Source organism: Clinocottus analis, unplaced genomic scaffold, assembly GCF_023055335.1.
Source record: "Clinocottus analis isolate CAN_PGR_092001 unplaced genomic scaffold, fCliAna1.0.p SCAF_8, whole genome shotgun sequence".
NCBI lineage: Eukaryota > Metazoa > Chordata > Actinopteri > Perciformes > Cottidae > Clinocottus > Clinocottus analis.
In genome coordinates this window covers 12,503,983-12,525,985 of record NW_027176240.1, presented here as the reverse complement: position 1 = coordinate 12,525,985, position 22,003 = coordinate 12,503,983, and the positions used below count along the sequence as shown (strand labels likewise).

General features: G+C 39.6%; 1 protein-coding gene across 12 annotated transcripts in view; it reads right to left on the bottom strand.

Annotated features, from left to right (window-relative positions):
* Positions 1–19,983, bottom strand: part of adgrb3 (adhesion G protein-coupled receptor B3) — a 108,007-nt gene extending 88,024 nt beyond the window's left edge. For 5 of the 12 annotated variants that reach the window (XM_068568698.1, XM_068568701.1, XM_068568699.1 and 2 more), the window contains exons 1-2: positions 19,343–19,982; positions 16,926–17,694 (exon numbers count right to left, since the gene is read on the bottom strand). In XM_068568698.1, coding sequence (XP_068424799.1) covers positions 16,926–17,679 — 754 coding nt within the window. In that variant the 5' untranslated portion in view covers positions 17,680–17,694; positions 19,343–19,982. Of the gene's footprint in view, positions 1–16,925; positions 17,695–19,342 lie in introns of all 12 variants that reach the window. The other 7 variants (XM_068568702.1, XM_068568705.1, XM_068568703.1 and 4 more) reach the window with 2 other exon arrangements.
* Between the last annotated feature and the right edge of the window lie 2,020 nt (positions 19,984–22,003).

Below are 22,003 nucleotides of genomic sequence, written 5' to 3'. Positions count from 1 at the left end.
CTCTGCCAAATGGCAAAGTATTTATTATTTTGCTCTCACTGCTAATCCTCTTCTTTCACCCCCTTCCTCTAATTGTCACCTCACATCAGAGAAGAAAGCTGTAATTATTGCACTTCACTGACTGTTGAGACAACATCACAACAGTCAGTCTTTGGACACCGCTGAGCTGATGGTTAGGCAAGATGGTCTGAGGAGCAGAGCTCTTTAACTGGAGGCTCTCAAAGCTCCAAAGCACCTGCTAAATGAGAGCTTCAGATCGCTGCTGCGTGAGAGCACTGGAGGGCATAGACATCTTCACATAAATGTGCCCATAGAATAGTAAACCCACATAGCGGTTCCAGGTGTTGGCGCCTAAAGTAACCTGAAGTGCCTCAATCACTGCTTAGTAGCCCTGTAGCAGCATTAACTGTAATGTCACCTTTTGGGGGGGTTTATGTTTATAGAAGCTTTAAACTTTACGAGGCACTCTGTTTTAAAAAAAAAAAAAAGAATAAGCCTTTTGTTTGTTATGCAAGTTTCCAACAGTAAAATAACACTAAAAGACAATTGTATTTTAGTGTGAAAGGTTAAAACACGTTGTAAAGAAAATGGCAATTATCTGTTTGTAGCAATTTGTCATGATTCATGCCAAGTGTTTTATTATGATTTATTTTACTTCTTCAGAAGTAAAGCAGTTTATCCCTAGGTCGTGTTTAACAGCATGCTTGAATCGGCTTTGGTGAATAACTTGCTAATGTTAATCGTTCCCTAATTATGATGCATCAAATAAATGATGGAACTAATCCCTTTGGTTGCTCATGCAAAATCAAGACTTGGCTAATATTGGGAGTTTTGCTGCATATCTTAAACAAGCTCAAAGAAAAAGTTTCATCCTCTGCTAGTACTACTAAGTACAAACAACCCTCAAGCTTTGTCTCAATCCCATTTGTCGTTGTGACATGTAGAAGTATCTCAGAAAAAAACCATAATTAGTATGCACCCACATTATATGAAATAAAGTTTATTTTTTAAAGACGATTTTGAATTGAAGCTTTGTCTTGAGGAAAAGTGAATTTGGACTGTGTGCTCAGCTCTGTTCTTCATGTACCGAGGCAAAACCACTAATTTCCGTATGATATTTTTCAGGCTCTGACGTGAGAAAAAAAGGTTTTACGTTTTTATTGTCCTTTATCTACGCATCTAGTACTTTCCTCTGTGAAGAACCTGTTCTTACAAAAAGCCGTCAGCAAAGTCAATTTACATTTCATTTCAACAGGTTTTGACATAACTGCAGGGTCACCTTTACTATTCATTATAGAGGGAGCATTTGCTTTATTAAGAGAGTGCTGGTGTGTGTATGGAAACTGTGGCTCCTTCAGTTTGAATGATGATTAAAGAGACTGTGCTACGGCTCCGCTGTCTCCGAATGCATGATCCATTTGCAGCAATGGTTGCCATGGATACCGGCACTCTTAAAGACATTTGCACACACACAAAAAATAAGATTTGCTCAATAATGTTATTATATATGAATTATTAATGTAACACTTAAATATGCCGTATCAATAAAACATGCGTAGAAAAGATCTTCATGACAAGGATTTGTTTCTTGTATATTTCGCCTCTGTAAAGTTCAGTAATTATATTTTAGATTGAATGTTTAATTTGCGCTACATTTTCCACCTTTGCTGCTGTAAAAAACAATCTTCTGTCAATGCAAAAACAAGACATTAATAAACCAACGTGATTTAACTACTGTATATTACCCCTGCACTATGACTTGATATATGTTGTGCTCCACGCTTTTAAATAGGACAGCATCAAATATACATACTTCAATTAATACATTTATAAATGTAAAAATGTGGTATATTATTTATTTATTTTATCAACTGCATCAAATATTTTTTTTATTGCATTAATTGAAGAGATGTTTTAACTATGTGGGAAGATTTTTCATACTTAGCAAAGTGAAAAAAGGGGTTTTGTGAGTCAGTGGCCACACCAACTGAGGCTGAAGGAAGACCAAAGACCTCGACCATCGTCGCTGCATTGATCCATTTCAGAGAAAGCAGGGCCCTTGAACAAGGAATACTGATGATGGAAAATATGCTTGATGAAGGTTAGAAAACTGAAAATTATACAATAGATAAAGAATTAGATCAAGAATTAAAGAGCAATTTAAAACAAATAAAGCAATAAACAAAAAGAAGAATAAGGACAACTTATTAATACATTACTTGAGTGATTTTCTTATCAACTGTATAGACGTAATGTAATGTAATGTAATATAATATATATATATATATATATATATATCTGTGTGTGTGTTTTGCCCAATGATCCCAGATTTAATGGTATCAAATTGATACCATATACTGTACATTTTGACTGCATTTGGATTTACATTTAAAGGAGGTTATATTATAAACGTTTCATTTGTAATTTACAAGTTCAAACTTGTAAATTACAAGTTTACGAGTATACTCGAACATGTGTACATGATTTAATGTTTTAAACGTCTGACTGAGTGAAATTACTCATATGGGAGGGTGGTATATTCTAATGCAGTGGTTCGACCTCAAGGGGGGCTGCAGATGGTCGTGCAACTTTTTTTTATTAAATAGAAAAATATGAAATAACATATTTTAGACTGGGGAACAACAACCGGATTGTTCCAGGGTGTTACGACTTAAAAGGTTTGGATCCACTGAGCCTGCATGTGAGCCAAATCGAAATGGCTTGCTGGCAGTTTTGTAATGCTCAGATTAATGATATAAAAGTTAAGGAAATGTTCATTAATAGTGACAAACAAGGCTCAGAAGCTGGGTAAGAATCGCATGGTGATTATTTGCTTCAACATCACCTCAGTGTTATTTGCTTTGAATTTGTTTTAGTTTCATTTAATACACATGCCAAGCAGCTGTGTACATGACCTCTTTTCATAGATGTACCTTTCAAAGAGACAAAATCAAAGGATTGTAACTGCTTCACACATAGACATTTTCTATTAATGTTTCCTTGGGAAACAAAGGTGTCTTTGAATGCCCAAATCAAAGACTAAACAGGTTAAAGAAGTGAACACAGCTCTCATACTGAGAGTGGCAGGAACTACCCAGTACGACTTTTTTTTTTAGATAATTTAAACCAAAAGTATCCTTTGATATTATTAAGACATTATCAAATGGAGGCCAGATTACACATTAACAATCTGAAGATCACAAAAATAGATGCCAAAGCACATAGACTGCTAAATGCTCATGATGTGGACTTACTTTCCTAAAGTTATACTAACTACAGCAGCAGACTAGTCATGACTAGTGTAGCTAACAGTTGATGACACATCGTGATAATGTATGTCGCTGCTGAGATACAATGCAATGATCAGTTTATGAAATATACTATGGAGTAAAATGTTTCTAATATTAAAAATGAATGCCAGTAAATTCGTCATCCATTCAAATGCCTAATTTGCATTTGTTCATATTCAATTAACATGGATTTAAATTTTGAATTATACTGGGATTTGATTAAAGCCAACCTTGTCTAACACCATACGTTTTCTTGTAGTTTATATAAAACAAATGATATTTGCAGAACACGTCCTACTACTGTTGCTTCTTATGTGTCAGCTTTGTGAGATTTTACACTTGAATTTCAAATAACCAGAAAGTGTAAAGATTACATGACGCATGGTTAATAAGGCCACAGCAGGACTAGAGTTTCCAGTAATGAACACTTTGCCTCGCACAGAGGGAGGTGAGAGGAAGGAACGCTGATAACGGCTCACTATGCTTGGTTGACCTCTTGCATAATCCAATCATAGGTTGATATACTGTATATAAGACTATGATAACAGATGAACTCAGCCATGGGAGCTTCAATCCAGTGTCAAAGGGCGAGATCATCACAACTAGACTCAGGTTTACCAGGTGATTTATGTATGTTTCTATTTGCATCTTTCAGACAAGGAAACAATACAGCTCTTCCACATTTGTTATGAGGTATAATTTTCCAAAAAGTGAAAAATCACTGTTTTATCAGATATTTTTTTAGAGGAATGCCCTGTTGCAGCCACACCCACCCCTCACAGTGATGCCACAATGTACTGAACAAACCCTGAGGACAGATTTACATCTTTGTTGCAAGTCACGAACCAAAAGGCAAAACAAAGGATTTCTAGCTGGTGTTCTTTCAATATTCAAGAATGAAATAGCAGCCGGTAGAAATTGTCTGTGATATATATTTGAAGACTTGAGATTACACAGAAATCTCTGCTGTTGTTGTCTCTCTGACAAGAAATTAGGGGATCTCAGATGACAAGAAAGGGGTGTGCTTTCTTACACTGATCTGCATATTCGCTTTCATTTTTTAACTATACTGGAGACTTTTTGTAGACGGAAACTACAATTCCAAACCGCAATGTCAGAGGATAAAACATCTCGACTGCTTTCACTGGAGGCTCTGCTGAAAGAGAGCAGGTCGAGGAAGTTTAGTCTAGCTCTGGTGATACAGTATTGATTTAGTAATCCAAAGCCATCTCCCAAGTGCTTCTGATTTATCTGTCACATTTCATTATGGCTCCTGTGCTCCGAAGCTCTTTCTCTTTAATACAATACTGCAGAGAGCAGCTAACCATCTGATATGCCTTCTGTATTGGCTGAATGGATAAGACTCCCCGCAGCAGACTTTCACTAATTTGGTGGAGTGTGATTTGGTCATCGTACTGTGCTTTGAGATCTCCCCACACTGATGCTGCCACTCAGAATTCAAGGATGTCGGAAGTAAATGAACTATTAAGGATTGGTTGAGGGAAAAGGAGGTCTATAGCCATATAGGGCAACTAAATCCTCTACAATATGACAGAAATTGTGGTTCTTCATTAGTGCTGCTAAATTAATGCTGGAAAACAAAGAGAACATTTCCAAGAAGATTAAAAACATTGGTTGCTTGTTTAGGGAGTGAAAATTAGCAATATGTATTGAGACTTTAATTTTTTTTTTATATATCCGAAAAATGATCAGATAGAATATATTTGTGAAAGATTTTGTAATTCCCCAGATTTTTCATTTAGCACCTTTATCAGGTTTAAATATGAATATGTCCAATACTTTCATTAATACTGCAATGATATTTCCACCTGCCTCGGCTGTGCTTTTAAGGGATAATTGGCAAATGTTAGCATGCCCCGCTATAGATGGTGAATATTACCTGCTACCAGGTTACCATTGCCTCTGACAGCATGCTGACATTACCATTTCAAGTAACACTGCTAGCAAGACTGTGGACTCCCATGAGCACAGTCTTCCCTAAATTAAGGACTTTTAGTTGCCTAAACATGACCAAACCTTAACAAATGGGATTCCCCATCCCATCATGGTCCCTTTAAGGTTGGCCTTAACAACAGTCTATATAGATGAGATGGTAGGCATTTAGAGCAATAAAAAAGAGGATGAATAACAATATCCAGACAGCTCGAAAAGCACATTTGTGTCTTCAGTCCAATCTCGGAATAGCTGTCCACACTGCTGTCAGTGATTACTTGGGAATTGCATGTTCAGGCATCATTAAACCATCTGCGCTGGTTGCTATATTTAGGGCTGAGAAGATGTGTTGGTGGCAGACCAGAGTCAGACCAACATGCAGCAAGCCAGATGAGGAATCGAGGTAAACTGTCTCTCTCTTTATGCCATAGCAATATCGAGTTGAGGTGCAAAGCCCAGACGGCATCAATGACAGATGAGTTTAAGACGTGCAGATTGTTGGCAGGCCAACAATGAGACATCAGAATCAGAATCACCTTTAATGGCCATGTACATTTTCACATTCATGGAATTTAATGACGGATTCTGCGCTTTGTACTTATTTACAATACAAGAGCTAGATACAATGGTTGGAACCAATGGTTCTCTCTGCAGACCTGATGATCCGTTGCAGTCTGTGTCTGTCCTGTTTGGTGGTTGATCCAAACCACACCGTAATGGAAGAGCAGAGGACAGACTGGATGATGGCAGAGTAGAACAGGATGAGCAGCTCCTGAGGCAGGTTGTATTTCCTGAGCTGGTGCAGGAAGTACAGCTTCTGTTGGGCCTTTTTGCGGATGGTGTCAATGTTGGAGGCCCACTTCAGGTCCCGAGAGATTGTGGATCCCAGAGACCTGAAGGACTCCACTGCAGAAACAGTGCTATTTTTTATGATGAGGGAGGGTAGTGTTGGGGGGCTCCTCCTGAAGTCCACTGTCATCTCCACTGTTTTGGACTTGTTGAGCTCCAGGTGGTTCTGACCACACCAGCGGACCAGATGTTCGACCTCCCGTCTGTACGCAGACTCAACACCGTTTCTGATGAGGCCGATGACCGTCGTCTGCGAACTTCAGAAGAGTGAAATAACTTCTTTCTTTTTTTTTTTTACAATCAACACTTGAAATGATGGAGAACTAACTAACAGGAGAACTAACAGTCGGGTCCCAAGAGGTGCAGTCGTTGGTGTAGAAGGAGAAGAGCAGTGGGGAGAGCACACATCCCTGCGGGGCGCCAGTTCTTATAGTCCGGGTGCTGGATGTGATGTTTCCCAGGTTCACCTGCTGCGTCCTGTCTGTCAGGAAGTTTGTTACCCACTGACAGGTGGGGGCTGGTACAGTGAGCTGGGAGAGTTTGTGTTGAAGTGCCTCCGGGATGATGGTCCACAAACAGAACCCTTGCATATACCCCTGGGGAGTCGAGGTGTTGCAGCATATGGTGCAGTCCCATATTTATTGCATCATCCACCAGTGTTGGGTGCTGGTTGCCGGAAGTGTAAAGGACCGTTTGAAATCTAACTTGAACAGGCATCCCTTTAACAACATCAGTTATTCTCATATCAGGTCAATGTGGTTGAAATATGATTTATAAATAAAGGTCCTGTATCGTTCGACTTGATGAAATGGTCTGACTCCTGCCCGGATATGTCAGATGTCATTGAGAAGAGGGAACAACATCCTTCCTCAAATGTTCTATTATTGTATAACCTTTTCAGAATGAAATTAAATAAATAACAGCACAAAATAAATCTAAATAACATGGATTTAGAAATGCGATGCAATTTAATTGATTCCACTGTTTTACCAATTATTAAAATAATACCTATCATCAGTATTGCATGTCACACTTTATCATTTTAGTCTGTGAAATGGACAGAGAGCGGTCGACAAGCTCACAATCTGGCACAAGAGTGTAGCAGAGTGATAATTTCTGAATCTCATTCTATGTTACATAACCCTTCTCCTAACGGGGAGAGAAGCTGAATACCCACAATGCTCCATGGAAAGATTCACAAAATGTCAGCTAGTGCTACTGATTGCCAATACTGAAAAATTCCCCCATGCATAAAGAATTAGTTCAGCCCTTCCTTCAAAAGTATGCATTAATAGTGTTATACCTTAAGTCAGACCAAAGACATCCACAATAGAAGAGTTCCAAAACCATTCTTCCCTTAATTTGCAATTAGCACATTTATTGAATTTACTGATAACTATGTTTTTTTTGCACACAGCAAAACATTGTTTTGTCATTCCACAATAGTTGTTCATAACTGTTGGATCACAAGTTCATCTTAATATGCAATATGTATACTGCTATACATACTTGCCTGTGCCTGTGCCCAACAATATGTGTAATATTGTTGCTTTATTTATTAATTTACATCTACAAAACATGGGATCTGTAATCGTTATCTCTGCCAGGGGATTTTGTGTTTGGTCATTCCTGCATGCCCGAGTGTGTGCTTGTGTGTAGAATTTGAGTTAATCTTTCTTCTCCATTCTCTTCGGAGTTTCCTTTAAGCAAAAACAAAAAGAAACACTGCCAATAACAATTTGGATTTTCATGATCCTGACAAATCAGTCTGGACTCTCCTATTTCTAGTGTGAGGAGATGGTCTTTTGGACTATCTGGCATTAAGGAAAATCATGCAAATGAGTGGTATTCAACTTTAAATCATGTCCTTTTTTAATATAACTGTATTCCACAGTAAATGCTTCAAAAAGCAGTTGTCAGCACTTACAGTTTAATAGATGTTATATTTATAAATCTAGAATTTCTGTATTTGTAGCTTCTATGGTATCAGTTCTTGATTAATAACATAATGAACAATAATATTGTCTTCATAAGTCCATGGTCAACGTGCATGGTGCTGTCATGTGACACTGATTATTTAATTGTGTATTCTGCCCTCGTACATAGTTTACAATGTAAGTTTAAAGGCAGCATCCATTACAGCTACACAAAGACACCTGCCATACACAAGGACTGCAAGGGAGAGCAGCTACACTAGACTCTTGAGAAAAAAATAGAGTTTGCTTCCACTTTACCACATAGACAGTGTCTTTGAGTGACAGACTCATTTACAAGGTTTTGTGGGTGGATGTTTATGCAAATGCATCTCCTCTGTGGGTTGAAATAGCCATCGAGTGACAGGCCAAAACTAACTGGGTTTAAATGCAGGAACATGCAACTGAGAGGCTGAAGGCAGTGCATAATTTACATTTACATCTCTGGCAATGCACACCCAGGGCTTTATCAAATGTTCCACATTAATCCAGCCCACACAAAAGTTGAAATACATTTTTTTTTGCCTATTTAAAAAAAAAGGATAAGAAATGTCCAAGACATCTGACTGTTCATCTACCCTAAAAGCTTCAAAAACTTGCCCTTGCTTTACAAGTGTAAAGTCAAGCTGTGTCAGACTTATTAATGTTTTCTTAGAAAGATGAATAGAACGGCTGCTCAGGCCCACTCTGAATGATATTGTGTTCTAAATGAATTTGTCATATGAGACTTCTCTATTCTCTATTGTTCAATTTTGTTTTTTTGTTGTTTTTTTTTACAATGAACTGAATTGCTCTTTGAGCTATAAAGAAAATATACCAAACCTTTATTTTACACTCTGTTCTAGTTGAAAACAAGTCTATGGTGTTCCCTTTTTTTCCTGAATGAGACTGCAGGAATAATTCCCTTTTTTTGTATGGCAGGAAATCAGGAATGATGGTTACTACTGAATTATGCATATGATGGCAATGAACTAATCTAATTTGTATAATAAGAACATGAGACACTCTTATTCATCTACAGAGACTCATTACTTGTTGTTTTCATTCATATAGAAACCTTTTTGAAGTCAAAGGAAACACGAACACAACCAAAGCTGCTCCTTTGATTTATCAGGTCCACTTATCTTTAACTCATACATTTCAAAATAGAGACAGGGTGTTAAGATGTCAAAGCCAGACATGCGATTATAAATGGAAATGTGTCACGATAAGTATGCATTGCTGTTGTGGGGATGAAACAGCACCGGGGCGTACTGTATAGAGCCGCTGACAAAGAGCTGCATCAGTGGCAGCCATGCACACACTACAAGGAAATAGATGCAGCACCACTGCGCTACATGAGACGCAGACTAAAGTCTCTGCAATGGAAAAACAAGGTCTATAAGATAAAGTGCTTTACTTATTTACTTATTTATTTATTCCTTTATTTATTGGAAATTATTTATGACACAAAAGTAATTTGAATTGCCATAATCTCACAATGCTACATGCTTAAAAGGATGATACTCATGTTAATTAATAGATGGATAAATATAACAAATTAAGAAGATAAGATGCTGACTTACTTTAATTGTTCCTTATCTGTAACGTCAGACCTTCAAACAGTGTAACGAACCAGCCTCAGTTCAACACGTTCTCTGTCTACAATGCAGCAGTGGTTTAAATTAGTTGGGTTGTGTTATTTGTATATAATGTAGAACAAAACTGAAAGAGTTGTATAAGAGCTTGAGCGGTAAACAGGCAACTCTGTGTTATTTCAAGAAGAATTTACGAGTAGCTGTGGGAGCTGGTGCAGCGCGGCTATGAAGGCACACAAATCTACCACTGTTTGGAAATCTTAACATGAATGCATTCAGGTGGGATATGCACACTAATAAATCAGAAATGCACATTTCCTCATTGCTTATGCAGGACTATAGTGGTGACGCGCTACAGTTTTGAGGACAAGAGGTGTGGCTGCCTCACATCAGAGACTGAGCTACTTCTTATGTAACCCATTACGCTGATTACGCTTTCTGATGTAATACGACGTTATCATGGGAGACAACTGCTACTCACACATTTTATTACAATTGCACCCTATTTATTGTCGGCCATACCATTAAAAAGGTTTGACTTGTCACCTTCATGACACTACGCAAGTGATAGAGATGGGCTCTGGGTTGCGACACTAAATCAAGAAATGTGGGTTTGAGCCTTTCTGGGCAATTTACAGGTACTTTGCTCTGATATGTAATTGTCAGTGTCAGAATGTATTTAATCAAGTTCTGTAATTAAGGTGCAGTTGACAGTATTGGGTTAATGTCATGTGTAAACTGTGGGTATAAACCTGCCATTGGCTGTGCATTTCCTCTATCTAAGCGGAAAGGGATGTATCTATTTTGAAAGGTCACGATTGCTGCATCCTGTGCTTAACGCAGCGATTGTGATTGGTTTAAAAAAAAATACAAACATCCCAGAGCATCTTTTCAATACATCTTTTCCTGTACAATAATGATAATGTGTGGAGCCAGACTTTTCTCTCGCGCTGACACAGCGCTGTGGAGATAGGTCTGTCTATGGGAGACCAGTCAGGGATGAGCTGTCTGCTGTGTGTGTCGCTATACAAATGAGAAGTGTCATCCTAACTCTTGAGCTTGAGGCAATAACAGAAAAGATGACCTATGGGTTCCATCACTTGAGGGACATTTTAACTTATAATGTTTTCATGTAGTCATGTTTGGTATGTAGCCAACAATACTCTTACTGTGTAATGCTGAAAACCATAAATCATCTCTACACTTTTTTAAATTGTATTTCAGGTTTTCTTCCAGGCATCCTTAGAGCAGTTCAGCTGTGGCACAGGATTTTAATTTACTCTGAGGCAGTTTACATTACACAGTCTGGGTATAGTGGAGAGTTATCACTCTGACTTTCAGTTGTTGTGCTGCTGAAACACGGCCTCAGACAAAGATCACAAATCCATGTCAAATGAACCCCAGCGTTCACAGCTGATCTGCATCCAGCCCAGAGCCAGGTTGTCAGCATCCAGGCCGGTCCCACATGAACATCAGATGTAGCTCAAGTTAGAAATAAGGAACATATCCAAATAGACAGGATTGATGAGTAATAATAAGCAGAACTAGACTTAAAACGCATGCTTTACAACCAAAATTAAACAAAAGACCAAGATGGGTTTTCTAGTTTTAAACCAGTTTTAAACTTCCTCTTCTGAAAAGTAAAGCTTATGTAGAAGTACCTTACATTTGCATTCTTTCTAGCCATCGGGGGCCAATTCCTCTGCATGCAAAAATTAATCTGATTGTAAAGAAGTCCATGAGAAAATATTTAAGTCACACAACATTCACAAAAGACCTCCCAATTTTTATTTAAATGTTGCTTAACTGAGATCAGTACACATAAATACATAACACCACCTTATTTTCTGACTGAGCCCAAAACTAATTAAAATTCGGCAGAAAATTGTATTGTTCATGTTGGACCCTAATCTTGTTGAAATATTAATACTAATTTGGGAAAAGAGGTTTTCATGGCCTTTAATAAAGCAATTATGAGAAAGTGCTTCTTGCTATTACACAACTGTACAACTACTCGTTTTTATTTAATCCTCTGACTGCTAAATTAAAACAATGCCAAGCCTCATGTACTCTATACTTTATTGTATCATAAAGTTGTAATGGTTAAGAAAACGTTCCAAAGAGCCTGTTTTCATCCATCTGTGACAGTGTGAGCAATCTAAGCAGAACTTTAAACAATGTGACAGTTTTTGTGGTTATATTGCTTTGTAAAATGACTCAAGTCACCTCAGAGCCTCATGAATTTTTATAGTTCATTGACTTTATACATGTATGTTTTGGAGCATGCACTAAAAAGAACAGCTAACTTACTTACAGACTCCATTATATTTTCCAAAGAATCATAGTTTTGCAGATTGTGGTGTAATGTTTAATCTAATTTTATCAGCTTTCTTTACATTTATATAGTATATACAAAACTGACTGTAAACATAATTATTCCACACTCTTCTCTTTTCTTATTATTTAAAGCCAAAACATTAATGTGCAGTTAAGGCCATGTCTGGCCCTTGTGCTTGTTGCTTTGACCTTTCAGTCCTTAGAAACCTTTTTTAGCGTTTCCATCTCAACACAGCTGCCTCGGGAGGTCGAATACAGAAGAATGAATACAGAAGGCATAGTTTCAAAACCAAAGAGAAAATTGTATATCTTAAAATCCAAGCGCAGAACATGAGAACAATATTAACATTGGGCTAAAAGGTGGAATCATCTAGCCCATGGAGACATGGGATATTAAGACATTTACTATAGCTAAAGACAATTAATGCATGTATACGATTAAACAGATTCTGTGCTGTTGAGCTGAGCCTTCTCCTTCACTGAATTGGAACTAAAATGGCCTCCAAGTGTACTGAACAATGGGGGTGAGCATAATGCAGTGTGACTACTGAGTGACTTGACTGAGATCCAAAGTGAATAAAAGGCCTCACTATGTGAGGCAGCTAGGCTGAGCTGCTGCAGTGCTCAGGACTTTGGCGGGTGACAGTGCATTAGAACGCTTCACACACATTTCATTTGCCAATAAAATCCTATTGCCATTTTCAACATGGCACACGCTCTGTGTCGTCTGCATGCAATGATCAAATAAGCATGTGCAACTGCACAAATATGCATCCACATTTAGTCTTGTAGTGGGTATGTTAGATAATAAGAAAAGCTTCGGTATGTGCCGTAATGACATGTTAACGTACTTTCCCTCTTGACTTTAGTGGTGGTTGACTTGAATTACCCTTGTCGAATGACATTCATTTTTATTTGATAAACATGTAAGAGTCAAATCAGTTTTCAAGAGGTAGCCATTTTCAAACCAAACAGAGGATCAGGACTCAAATCTGTGAAGTCATAGTCATTTATAACCTACTTCTTGTACTAACAATGAGTTTAGAGGCCCACTTTGCCAACTCATAAAATATTTATTTGAATATTTTACACACATATGAGATCCAGTTCTTTGTAGCGTGATCGGGTTTGAAAGAGAATTGAAAGAGAATTATGAACCTTTATCTCCAGAAAGCATCTTGCTGTCACTGGCCCATTTATCATCGTTTCCCACCATAATTCAATGACAATACAGAAATGGGAAAGTGGAGAGGGGGAGGGGTCGTTACATGACCTGACATATCTGACTGAATCTAAATAATGTTTGATAATTAAAGATCCATCCAAGATTCCATTTTAAAATACTTTGTAAAATAGACTTTTCAGTGACAATATTTTAGGGAACAGAAAGGTGTACTGTTGTTAACGGCTTACCAGTGAACACCTTAGAGGATATGCAACAAAGCACATTTCTCTCAAACAATGGGACTCCTTGACCCTGATCCTTGAAAACTGGCAAGTTCCAACCAAACCAAACAAAGACTGAGACAAAGACTTAGCCAAGAGCAGAGTAGTATGCTGAGCCACAAAACAAGACAATGCCTCATGGTGTTGTTTATTTCCCGGAGCCAAGTGCAATTTGTGGATGATTTGAACGGTCCATTGTGACTTGAGGATTTTAAGCTCCCATACATGTAAACACCAGCATCTGCACAGGATTGGACAAGGAAGGGCAAATATCTGGGGGAGAACTCTTAAATATCTGGAGGTAGTTTCTATCTGACAGCTGAATGCTTCTTAAATTGTCTTTTCAAAATACATGCACCCAGGATTTTTTAATTATACAAATTTAATAAAATCAGATGCACACAAGCAAGAGCACCCAGGACACGTCACCAGAGCATCAAAGAGCTAATTAGGGGTGAGGAAAAATAGATTGATGTAGACATTTTGATGTTATGTCTATTTCTGAATCAAGATCCAAAGAATACATAATTTAAAATGTAAAACACATCAATGAACTGATATCGTACACCCGGCCAAAATAGACCCTTTTTGTTTTGTTAGAGCTCCTCTCACATAACATTTCGTAAAATTCCTCAGAAATGATTATTAGAATCGGAAGATTGATAAAAAAAAAACATCCATCTTCTGACATTTTGGGATTTGGCAAATCAGAGACTGTGTCTTTAATACTAAAACTGAAATAAATTTGTATTCAGTTTTTCATCGAGAATTGATTTTGAATCAGAAATCGGGATGGCCAAGACTGGAAATAGTGAGACACCAAATGATTCCCCCCTTCAGAGCGGACACAGACAGTCACTCATTCACCTTTGGCCGGCTCAGAGTCCTCAGCCCTCTTGACTTCCACGTGTGGGATGTTGGAGGAAACCCGCGCAAATATAGAACACAAAGGAAAAAAAAATAACAAAGATTTAAATTTCTCTTGCTGCGAGTGCCACTGCACCACTGTGCTGCCGCCTTTTACAACTTTTATTCATGAAATGGTAGACTGTGATACAAATATAACTGCATAAATGAGTCATCCGAGTAGTACATTTGTTTAGGATTTCCTTGTGTCAGTTTTCCAAATGTCATAATATCAAGGACTGAGGTCTGTCCTTTTGTCTGCATAATCACCTTAAATAGTAAGAGCTTTAACCTTTAAAATGTTGTTATCCTCAGTGTGTGAAACACTGGAGGGGCATTTCAATGGCACGGCTGGAGTATACAGCCTCCAGTCCTGCTTTTCTTTGATGTGCTCTGAAGCCGTCCTCTACCAGGAACTGAGAAGATCAAAGACAGGCGATTTTATCAAATGGAGCCCTTGTCGACTGTTTGTAATGCTTTATTCCTCATCAGGAACACCCACTCTGTCACCGTGATGCCACAGGAGACACAGTGCTCTTTTAAACCCAGTGGTGATCTCCCTGTTATCCAGATGAAAACGGATTTATTCAAACCTCCCATCAACCAACCCTATAAATAGAAGCTTGTGGAAAATCTTCTGAGAGGGGGGAAAAAAATAAGCTGTGCTCTTAAGCTGTTATTAACATGCTGATAGAAACATGTCAAATGTTATTTTGGAGCAGAGATTTTTCTGTGGAAATAAGCATAACGCTTCCTCGTAAATTGTAACGTGAACATGAGATTCACTAAATTATGAAAATATCTACCAGGAGCACAATGCTGAGTCATACTTTGTGATGTTACTTGACTGCAGGGTGAGTTGTAATGGTAGATTGAATTAGAAACGGTATGCATTATTGCTTAAGGGCAAGAGTGAAAAGGGCGGGGGAACGATACTCCAAATGAGTTCATCATCCGACTTGAAGGAGGCTAGCCACTTAATAAATCATGTGGAAATTCACAAGAGTACGTTTTATAAAAGCATTAAAAGCACCTTAGGTGGAGTAGCATCTTGGTATAGTATTTCTGTATGCGTGTGTTTCAAAACCCGGCCTAAAAGTGTGATGTAGCAGCAGGAGTCCACCAAACAGCTGAACTACTGCAATCCGATGTTCACCTGTTCTTCTTGATTAGAAAACTGCCACTTGTACTCCAGGGTGCTGTTGTAGCAACTGTTATTTTGATAAGTGCCACAAGGGAGATGGCTCCATAACATTCCTGCTATCATTACCCCTCCTTCCCGAAAAAAAATCCAAAGGTTGCCTCATTATTTTTGGCTCAGTGTGCTGTGATGAATGCCCCTCCTTTATGTCTCACGGTAAACGCACCTCACCTCTGAAGTATGCAGCATATTCCTCTGGGGGTTTTCTCTGCTCTCAGTTAAAATGCAAGCAGCAATGTATCAAGAAGGTCTCCCTTTGTAATTCAAGAGGCTACACAATTGCATTAACTACAAAAACTCTCTACCCTGTGTCACTAATGAACAGAATCATTATGACCATATCATTACCATTTATTATTGACTGTTCATTGGGCTGTCTACTTGTGCGTGTGTGTGTGTGTGTGTGTGTGTGTGTGTGTGTGTGTGTGTGTGTGTGTGTGTGTGTGTGTGTGTGTGTGTGTGTGTGTGTGTGTGTGTGTATAGGAGTACAATTAATGCATTTGTGCACATATTTGAACTGATACCACTGTTACCACTGATGAGGCCATTTTCTTCTATTATATATTCTTCTATTGCTCATTCAAACATACAGGGAAAACATGGTTCATTGCTCTATGCCAACACTAAAACCCTGCTAAAAAAATGCTAAAACCCTTTTATTCAATACATTTGTTTTATTATTAAAATGTTTTGTTAAATTATTTTATATATATATATATATATATATATATATATATATATATATATATATATATATATATATATATATATATATATATATTAGTTAAATTATAAGCTCCTACAGATGTGACTTAGCACTAAACTCCTGAAACGTATCCATGAGTTTTATATATTGCATCACATGAGCAATGTGACCCAAGCTGTGCCGCTGCATCCGTCGTTCCATGTGACGGAAATGTCAATAAAAACCGCAGGATGTGGTCATTAACCCACTGTTGCTCTTTGTGAGGATGACAACTGACATAAATGTATAACACACAAAAAAAAAAATCTTTGGATTTGCAGCCATTTTAACTCTGCTGATGTGTAGGAAAGAAAAAAAATGCCATTTCAAATTAACAGCATTTTGAATTCAATCCAACCAAAAGAAAGACCCTTTGTAGGTGGTTTGATTTGTGCTGCTGTGGTCATTACTACACCCAACTCCTCTGGCAGCTTTGTTCTTGAAGTTAACATCTGAGCCAACTGCAGTCTATATATCTATGTGTGCTCTTTGTTTCACTGGCCATCACACTTCAAACATGCAATAAGGGCAGAGAAGGGAGTGATTGACGTGCACGTTTGACATGATAACTATCGTATCTATGCATACAGTAGTCCATTAAGTCTACATTTATTTCAGCATTAAGGAGAAAGATAAGAGGATACTCACCTTCTTTCGGAGGCCGTTTCACTTCTGAACTCAGATTGCAAACCTGCCCGGCTTGTAGTTGTGGTGACAAGCAACCCTCTGTTTGTGGGTTCAAAGGTAAAACCACGTTGTTGAGCATGAGCATGCCCTCTGATTCTCCGTCGCCTAAATGCTGAGGACATGTGCATTTTGTGTACACGATTCCACATGTCTCCACTGTCCCTTTCTCTAACTTCAGGCAGTTTTCCAGCCACGTACAAAGCACTTGACACCCAAACTGGCTGGGGCTCGCCTTATTCAACACCAAAAACTCCACATTAGACTTCTCCTCCTCATCCAGCTTCTGTGGCGTCAATCCGTTGTAATCATAAGGGAAAACTCTCCGTAGTTGAACGAAATTCTTGTCATACAGCAAAAAAACATAAATATTCTTTGAATCACACAGGTACACTATTGACTCGTTGACTTTAAGCAACTCGTTGATCTTTTCGTGTGAGTAATGATCAAACTGATAAGCAAGCAAAGAATATTCAGAGCAGCTCAAGTCTCGCTTGTATAGCTTCAGGTAGATGCTGTATTTGGTAGGGTCTGGGTTCTCCAGCGTCCACGTACAGTTTGTGTAGTTCTTAGGAAACATTTCAGTCACCGAATATGATCCATAAATGACCCCCTTGACCAGAGTGGAACACCAATAATCTTGGGCACCAGTTAATCCAAACATAACCAGAAGATAGGTGGAAAATATATAAATCAACAGGTTTCGAACAGCCTTCATCCTATGTCATTTGGCCTGCAAGGAAAGATGAAGAGAGTCACACAAAGGGTTTGTAAAGCAGAGGACAAGCACAGCAATCATACTTGATAGAGAGCATGTATCAAGCCCAAATGATCTTCTTCACACATTTCTTATCACAGCCTGCCATGGAGATGGGGGGGGGGGGGGGGGGGGAAGGCCACATTAACCTAAGCAACATGTCTTTAGCGTCTCCATACTGCCTCACTCATTACTCGACTTTGTGCGAACATTGCCACCTTGTGGCTACTTCCGTCATTATTTTATTTTATTTTGGGGGGGGGGGGGGCGGCATTAATGTGAGTCATTTAGATATTATAAATTGGGTCGTATTTGGTATGGTACAATCATCAGAGATAAGCAAATATAGCTATTTATAGTATGATATCTAAAAACAAACAGTGAGAGAGGTCTTTAAAGTCAGTGCGTTCCTCACGAGCTTGGGAGATGCAACTGCTCATTTTACGCAGTAACCAGGATCTTTTTCAAATCAAGCTGTGTTCTTCGTGATTTAGCCTGTTTCCTCACACGACGCTGATAATGTGACGATGACAAATCCTCAGACTGAAAATATCTTTCTGCGCACGCCTGGTTGTGTGGCTTCTCTTCTTCTGCGCGCTTTCAGTCCACTACACGACCTGCATGTCTCCAAAATTCAGGGCTTGACATATTTGACAATGCAATTTGATAAAGAGCCAGTGTGCGTGAGTGTGCGGTGTCTCTCTCTCTCTCTCTCTCTCTCTCTCTCTCTCTCTCTCTCTCTCTCTCTCTCTCTCTCTCTCGCCTAAGTGTGTTCCGTGCGCGCGGGCGTGCGTGCGAAAGGGAGGGAGGGAGAATGAGAGAGAATGCAATGCGATGTCCTGATTGCTTTAATCCTACAGGCAATGCAGCTGTGAGCAGTGTCACAGCAGAATGTGCATGTGTGTGTGTCTTAAACTGAGTATGCGTGTATGCGCGTGTGTGCGCGTGTGTGCGTGTGTGTATGTGTGTGTGCGTGTGTGTGTGTGTGTGTGGGCGTTGAAAGCCAAAGTAGGGTATAGATAGTGAAGAATAGATACATTTGCACTTATGTTTTCTAACTTCTTCTTTTTGTATGATGAAACCTGGCCGTCGCACTACATTGGGATAACATAGAGTTACATAATGACTTGTAGCAGCAGTGTTTAGTGAAATGCGCTTTTCGTCGCGATAAGTCCATATATGATTCCACAAGATTCATGGCCAAGGCTACACAAGAATCAGTATTCTGGGGACGAGAAATCGGTCGTCAAGAGACGCAGATTTTATTGCCGGGGCTTTTTAAGAGCTCTTTCGTCTCGGGAGGACATCTGAATATAAAGACACGGGCTCCATCGCATGCAGTGTCAGTTCGACGCTCGGCGCTTTAAAGTGATTTCTGCCTCTTTAGAGTGAGCTCGGCGCTTAAAAAAAATCAGCTGTTAAGCACCCTGGACTAATGTGAGAGGATGAAAAGCTCTGAAGCCATCATGTTGAATGGACATGGATGCAAATATTAAACGGTGGGAGGCTAAACTTTAACTGAGGGATGACACATGAAAAATTGCTCCAGTATAGCTCCATGCAATTATAATAAGATGAATCATAATTTTGATGATGATGATAATAATAATAGCAATATTCTTACCTTACACTGCGGAGGCTATGGCTATTTTTCCAACATACTTGACCACATCCTTTATAAATGATTTCTGCAGCCTTCCAGTGAATCAATACTCCCCATTCCCGACAAAAGAAGTCCGGCGCAACAAGATGGTTCGATGGATGAAAATAAAATGCGTTACAGTCCGGTCAGCCAGCTCATATCCCCCACGTCTTCCTCTTCTTCTGGGTTTTTCCCATCAAAACGAAGCGCAACAACACACGACAGCCACCGAGACAGAAAGAGAGAGAGAGAAATAAAGAGAGAGAGAGACGGGGAAAAAGACGGAGAGACACAAGGAGAAATAGATTCTTGGAGGCAATTCCTACAGTTTTACCATGCATTAATTCGGCGGACTCCACGTCTCTATTCCTACCGATGTGTTTTCTCCAGCAAGTCGCGCAAACCCCCCCTCTGGGAGAGAGAAAGGGGGGAGAAAAAAAGATCCGTAGTGGGTGGATGTGAGATGTTGGGGGGCTCGTGAGTTTCAACAGAGAGAGGAAGAGACGCGCGTTGCTCGCTGCTCGCAGAGCTCCAGGAGCAGGCTGCAATATCACGTCACACACTCCACCGCTAAGATAAAGCACGTACGTACGCTTCTTTCCGCCGCTGCGTCTGGCACCACCAACACTTTCTTCCCTGCCCTCCTCCTTCCTTTTTTTTTTTCCTTCTTCCCTTCCCCTCCTCTCATGTATGCCTCCCTCTTGATTCGAGTCAAAAGGGTTTCCCCCCCTGAACTGGACTCTCTCAGTTGTGCTCAGACGCCGCCGCGCTTTGCTGCTGCGGCGTTCTCCAAAAACGGGAATATTTCATGGACTTTTATTTTTACATTTTTTGGGTTTGTGTGTGTACGGGGAAAAGGGGAGTGCGTGAGCATAATAAATGCAACCCGCGCGCTCTCTCAGTGGGACCTGAAAGCTCGCTGGTGTGTTCAGTCATTTTTTTTTCCTCCTGATGGGTGACTGTAGTTTTGATTTCTTCACTCCTCGGTGGCTAGAAGCCCGCTGCACGTCCTCCTGCTGGCCGCGTCCACGCTGCTGGAAGAACTCCTAATTGTGGGGCAACTTGTCCTCTCTTTGGAAAGTTCATCCAGGTAGTTTTGACAGCAGAAACCTTCCTCTTCCTGCATCTTATGTGTGCTCTCATTGGAATGCTTGTATGTGTAGCCTAATCAAGGTAAGAATAACATGTATCCATGACCTTTCTATTAAAATAAAGTCTTCTTAAATGCAGCTTCAGCTTGAATGTTTTGTCTCTTTCTTTCAAATGTTCCTGACCTTCTCAGAGACATGCTGAGATCCAATAATCAACACTGACTTAAATCCAATACAAACTCCAGCCTGCAGTAGTTGGTCACTGACAATGCGGCATCAATGGCTCTGCAATAGTCTCAAAAGGGAGGGAATAGGAATGGGCCTGTAATGGACATGGGGAGGTACAGTCATCTGAGTCGCCTTCTGGTCACATCGCCCTCTCACGCATGAAGAGAAGGTTTTGTTGCGTCTTTTTTAATTCATTCATCAGGTGCAAATGAAGCATCAGAATCATAATTATAGGCCTACAATCTTCAACAATAATGTGTTTACACTTATTTTAATACCCGAAAGGAAGAGATTAGATTGGTCTGTGCAGATAGAAGCAATTATTTATTCCACTTTCCTCCTCTTTATTTTTTTGGAGAGTTGGGTCAGCTGCTCTAATCATTTTCGCTGTGCACAGTTAACTCTCATTAGCCTGGCCGTCTCTTTCAGGCCTCGACTGAATGTGTTCCATCTGAGCAGATGCTGCATGAAGAGCGGATTTGTTTATTTATTTCCAGGAAGTTTCGGTGTGAAGTGTTTGTCAGCCAGCCACTCCAAAGAATGCTCTAAAACTGCACAGACAGTATCAGCCAGAGCAGTGTAAGAATCTGAAAGAACTTGTTTATATCCCCAAACATCCTGGCCCGAGCAGCGTTTACAACGCTGTTAATCTGTTGCCAAACTTATAAGGGAGATTGGAGTCATTCAGCACAGTTGGTTGGCGTGGCCTGTGACTGCTGTAGCTTTCTAATTCCAGTCTTTCCCCAGGCAGTCAGTGGAACATCAGGGGTGACCTCGAGCCAGCCACTCATTCCACGACCATAATGAAGACTTTGGCGTTAAGGGAGCTTTTGACTCAGTCGGCTAAGAGGTGGAAGAAATTCATGCAAAGCCTTATTGAACAATGAAAACACAATATGTATCTCTCCACTGACTCGTGGGGAGGCCAATTGCCAAGCTGCAGGAACGCTGCCATCACTCTCCCCTGCATGGATGTGTCTTGAATTCAAGTGGCCCCCTGGACGTTTGGTCATTTTGCACGAGAAAAGATGACATCCATGAGTTAATGTGGTTCCACGTCGACTTGAATAAGAAATAATGATGGGACGAGGAGGTCAGATCTAGTGGAATGGCATGCATTATTGTGCTAATATAATACATTTGATGAAAAAAGATGTATTCCATGTAATGGTTAAAATAAGGAATATATAAACATAAATGAGATCATGTGGTCCGTGTAAAAGAAAGCGATTTGCCATGTGTTCAAGCCAAAGGACGATCAAATGGCGATGTGTTCAACAGATTGAATAGCGGGGGCAAGGAAATATTCATGAACATATTATAC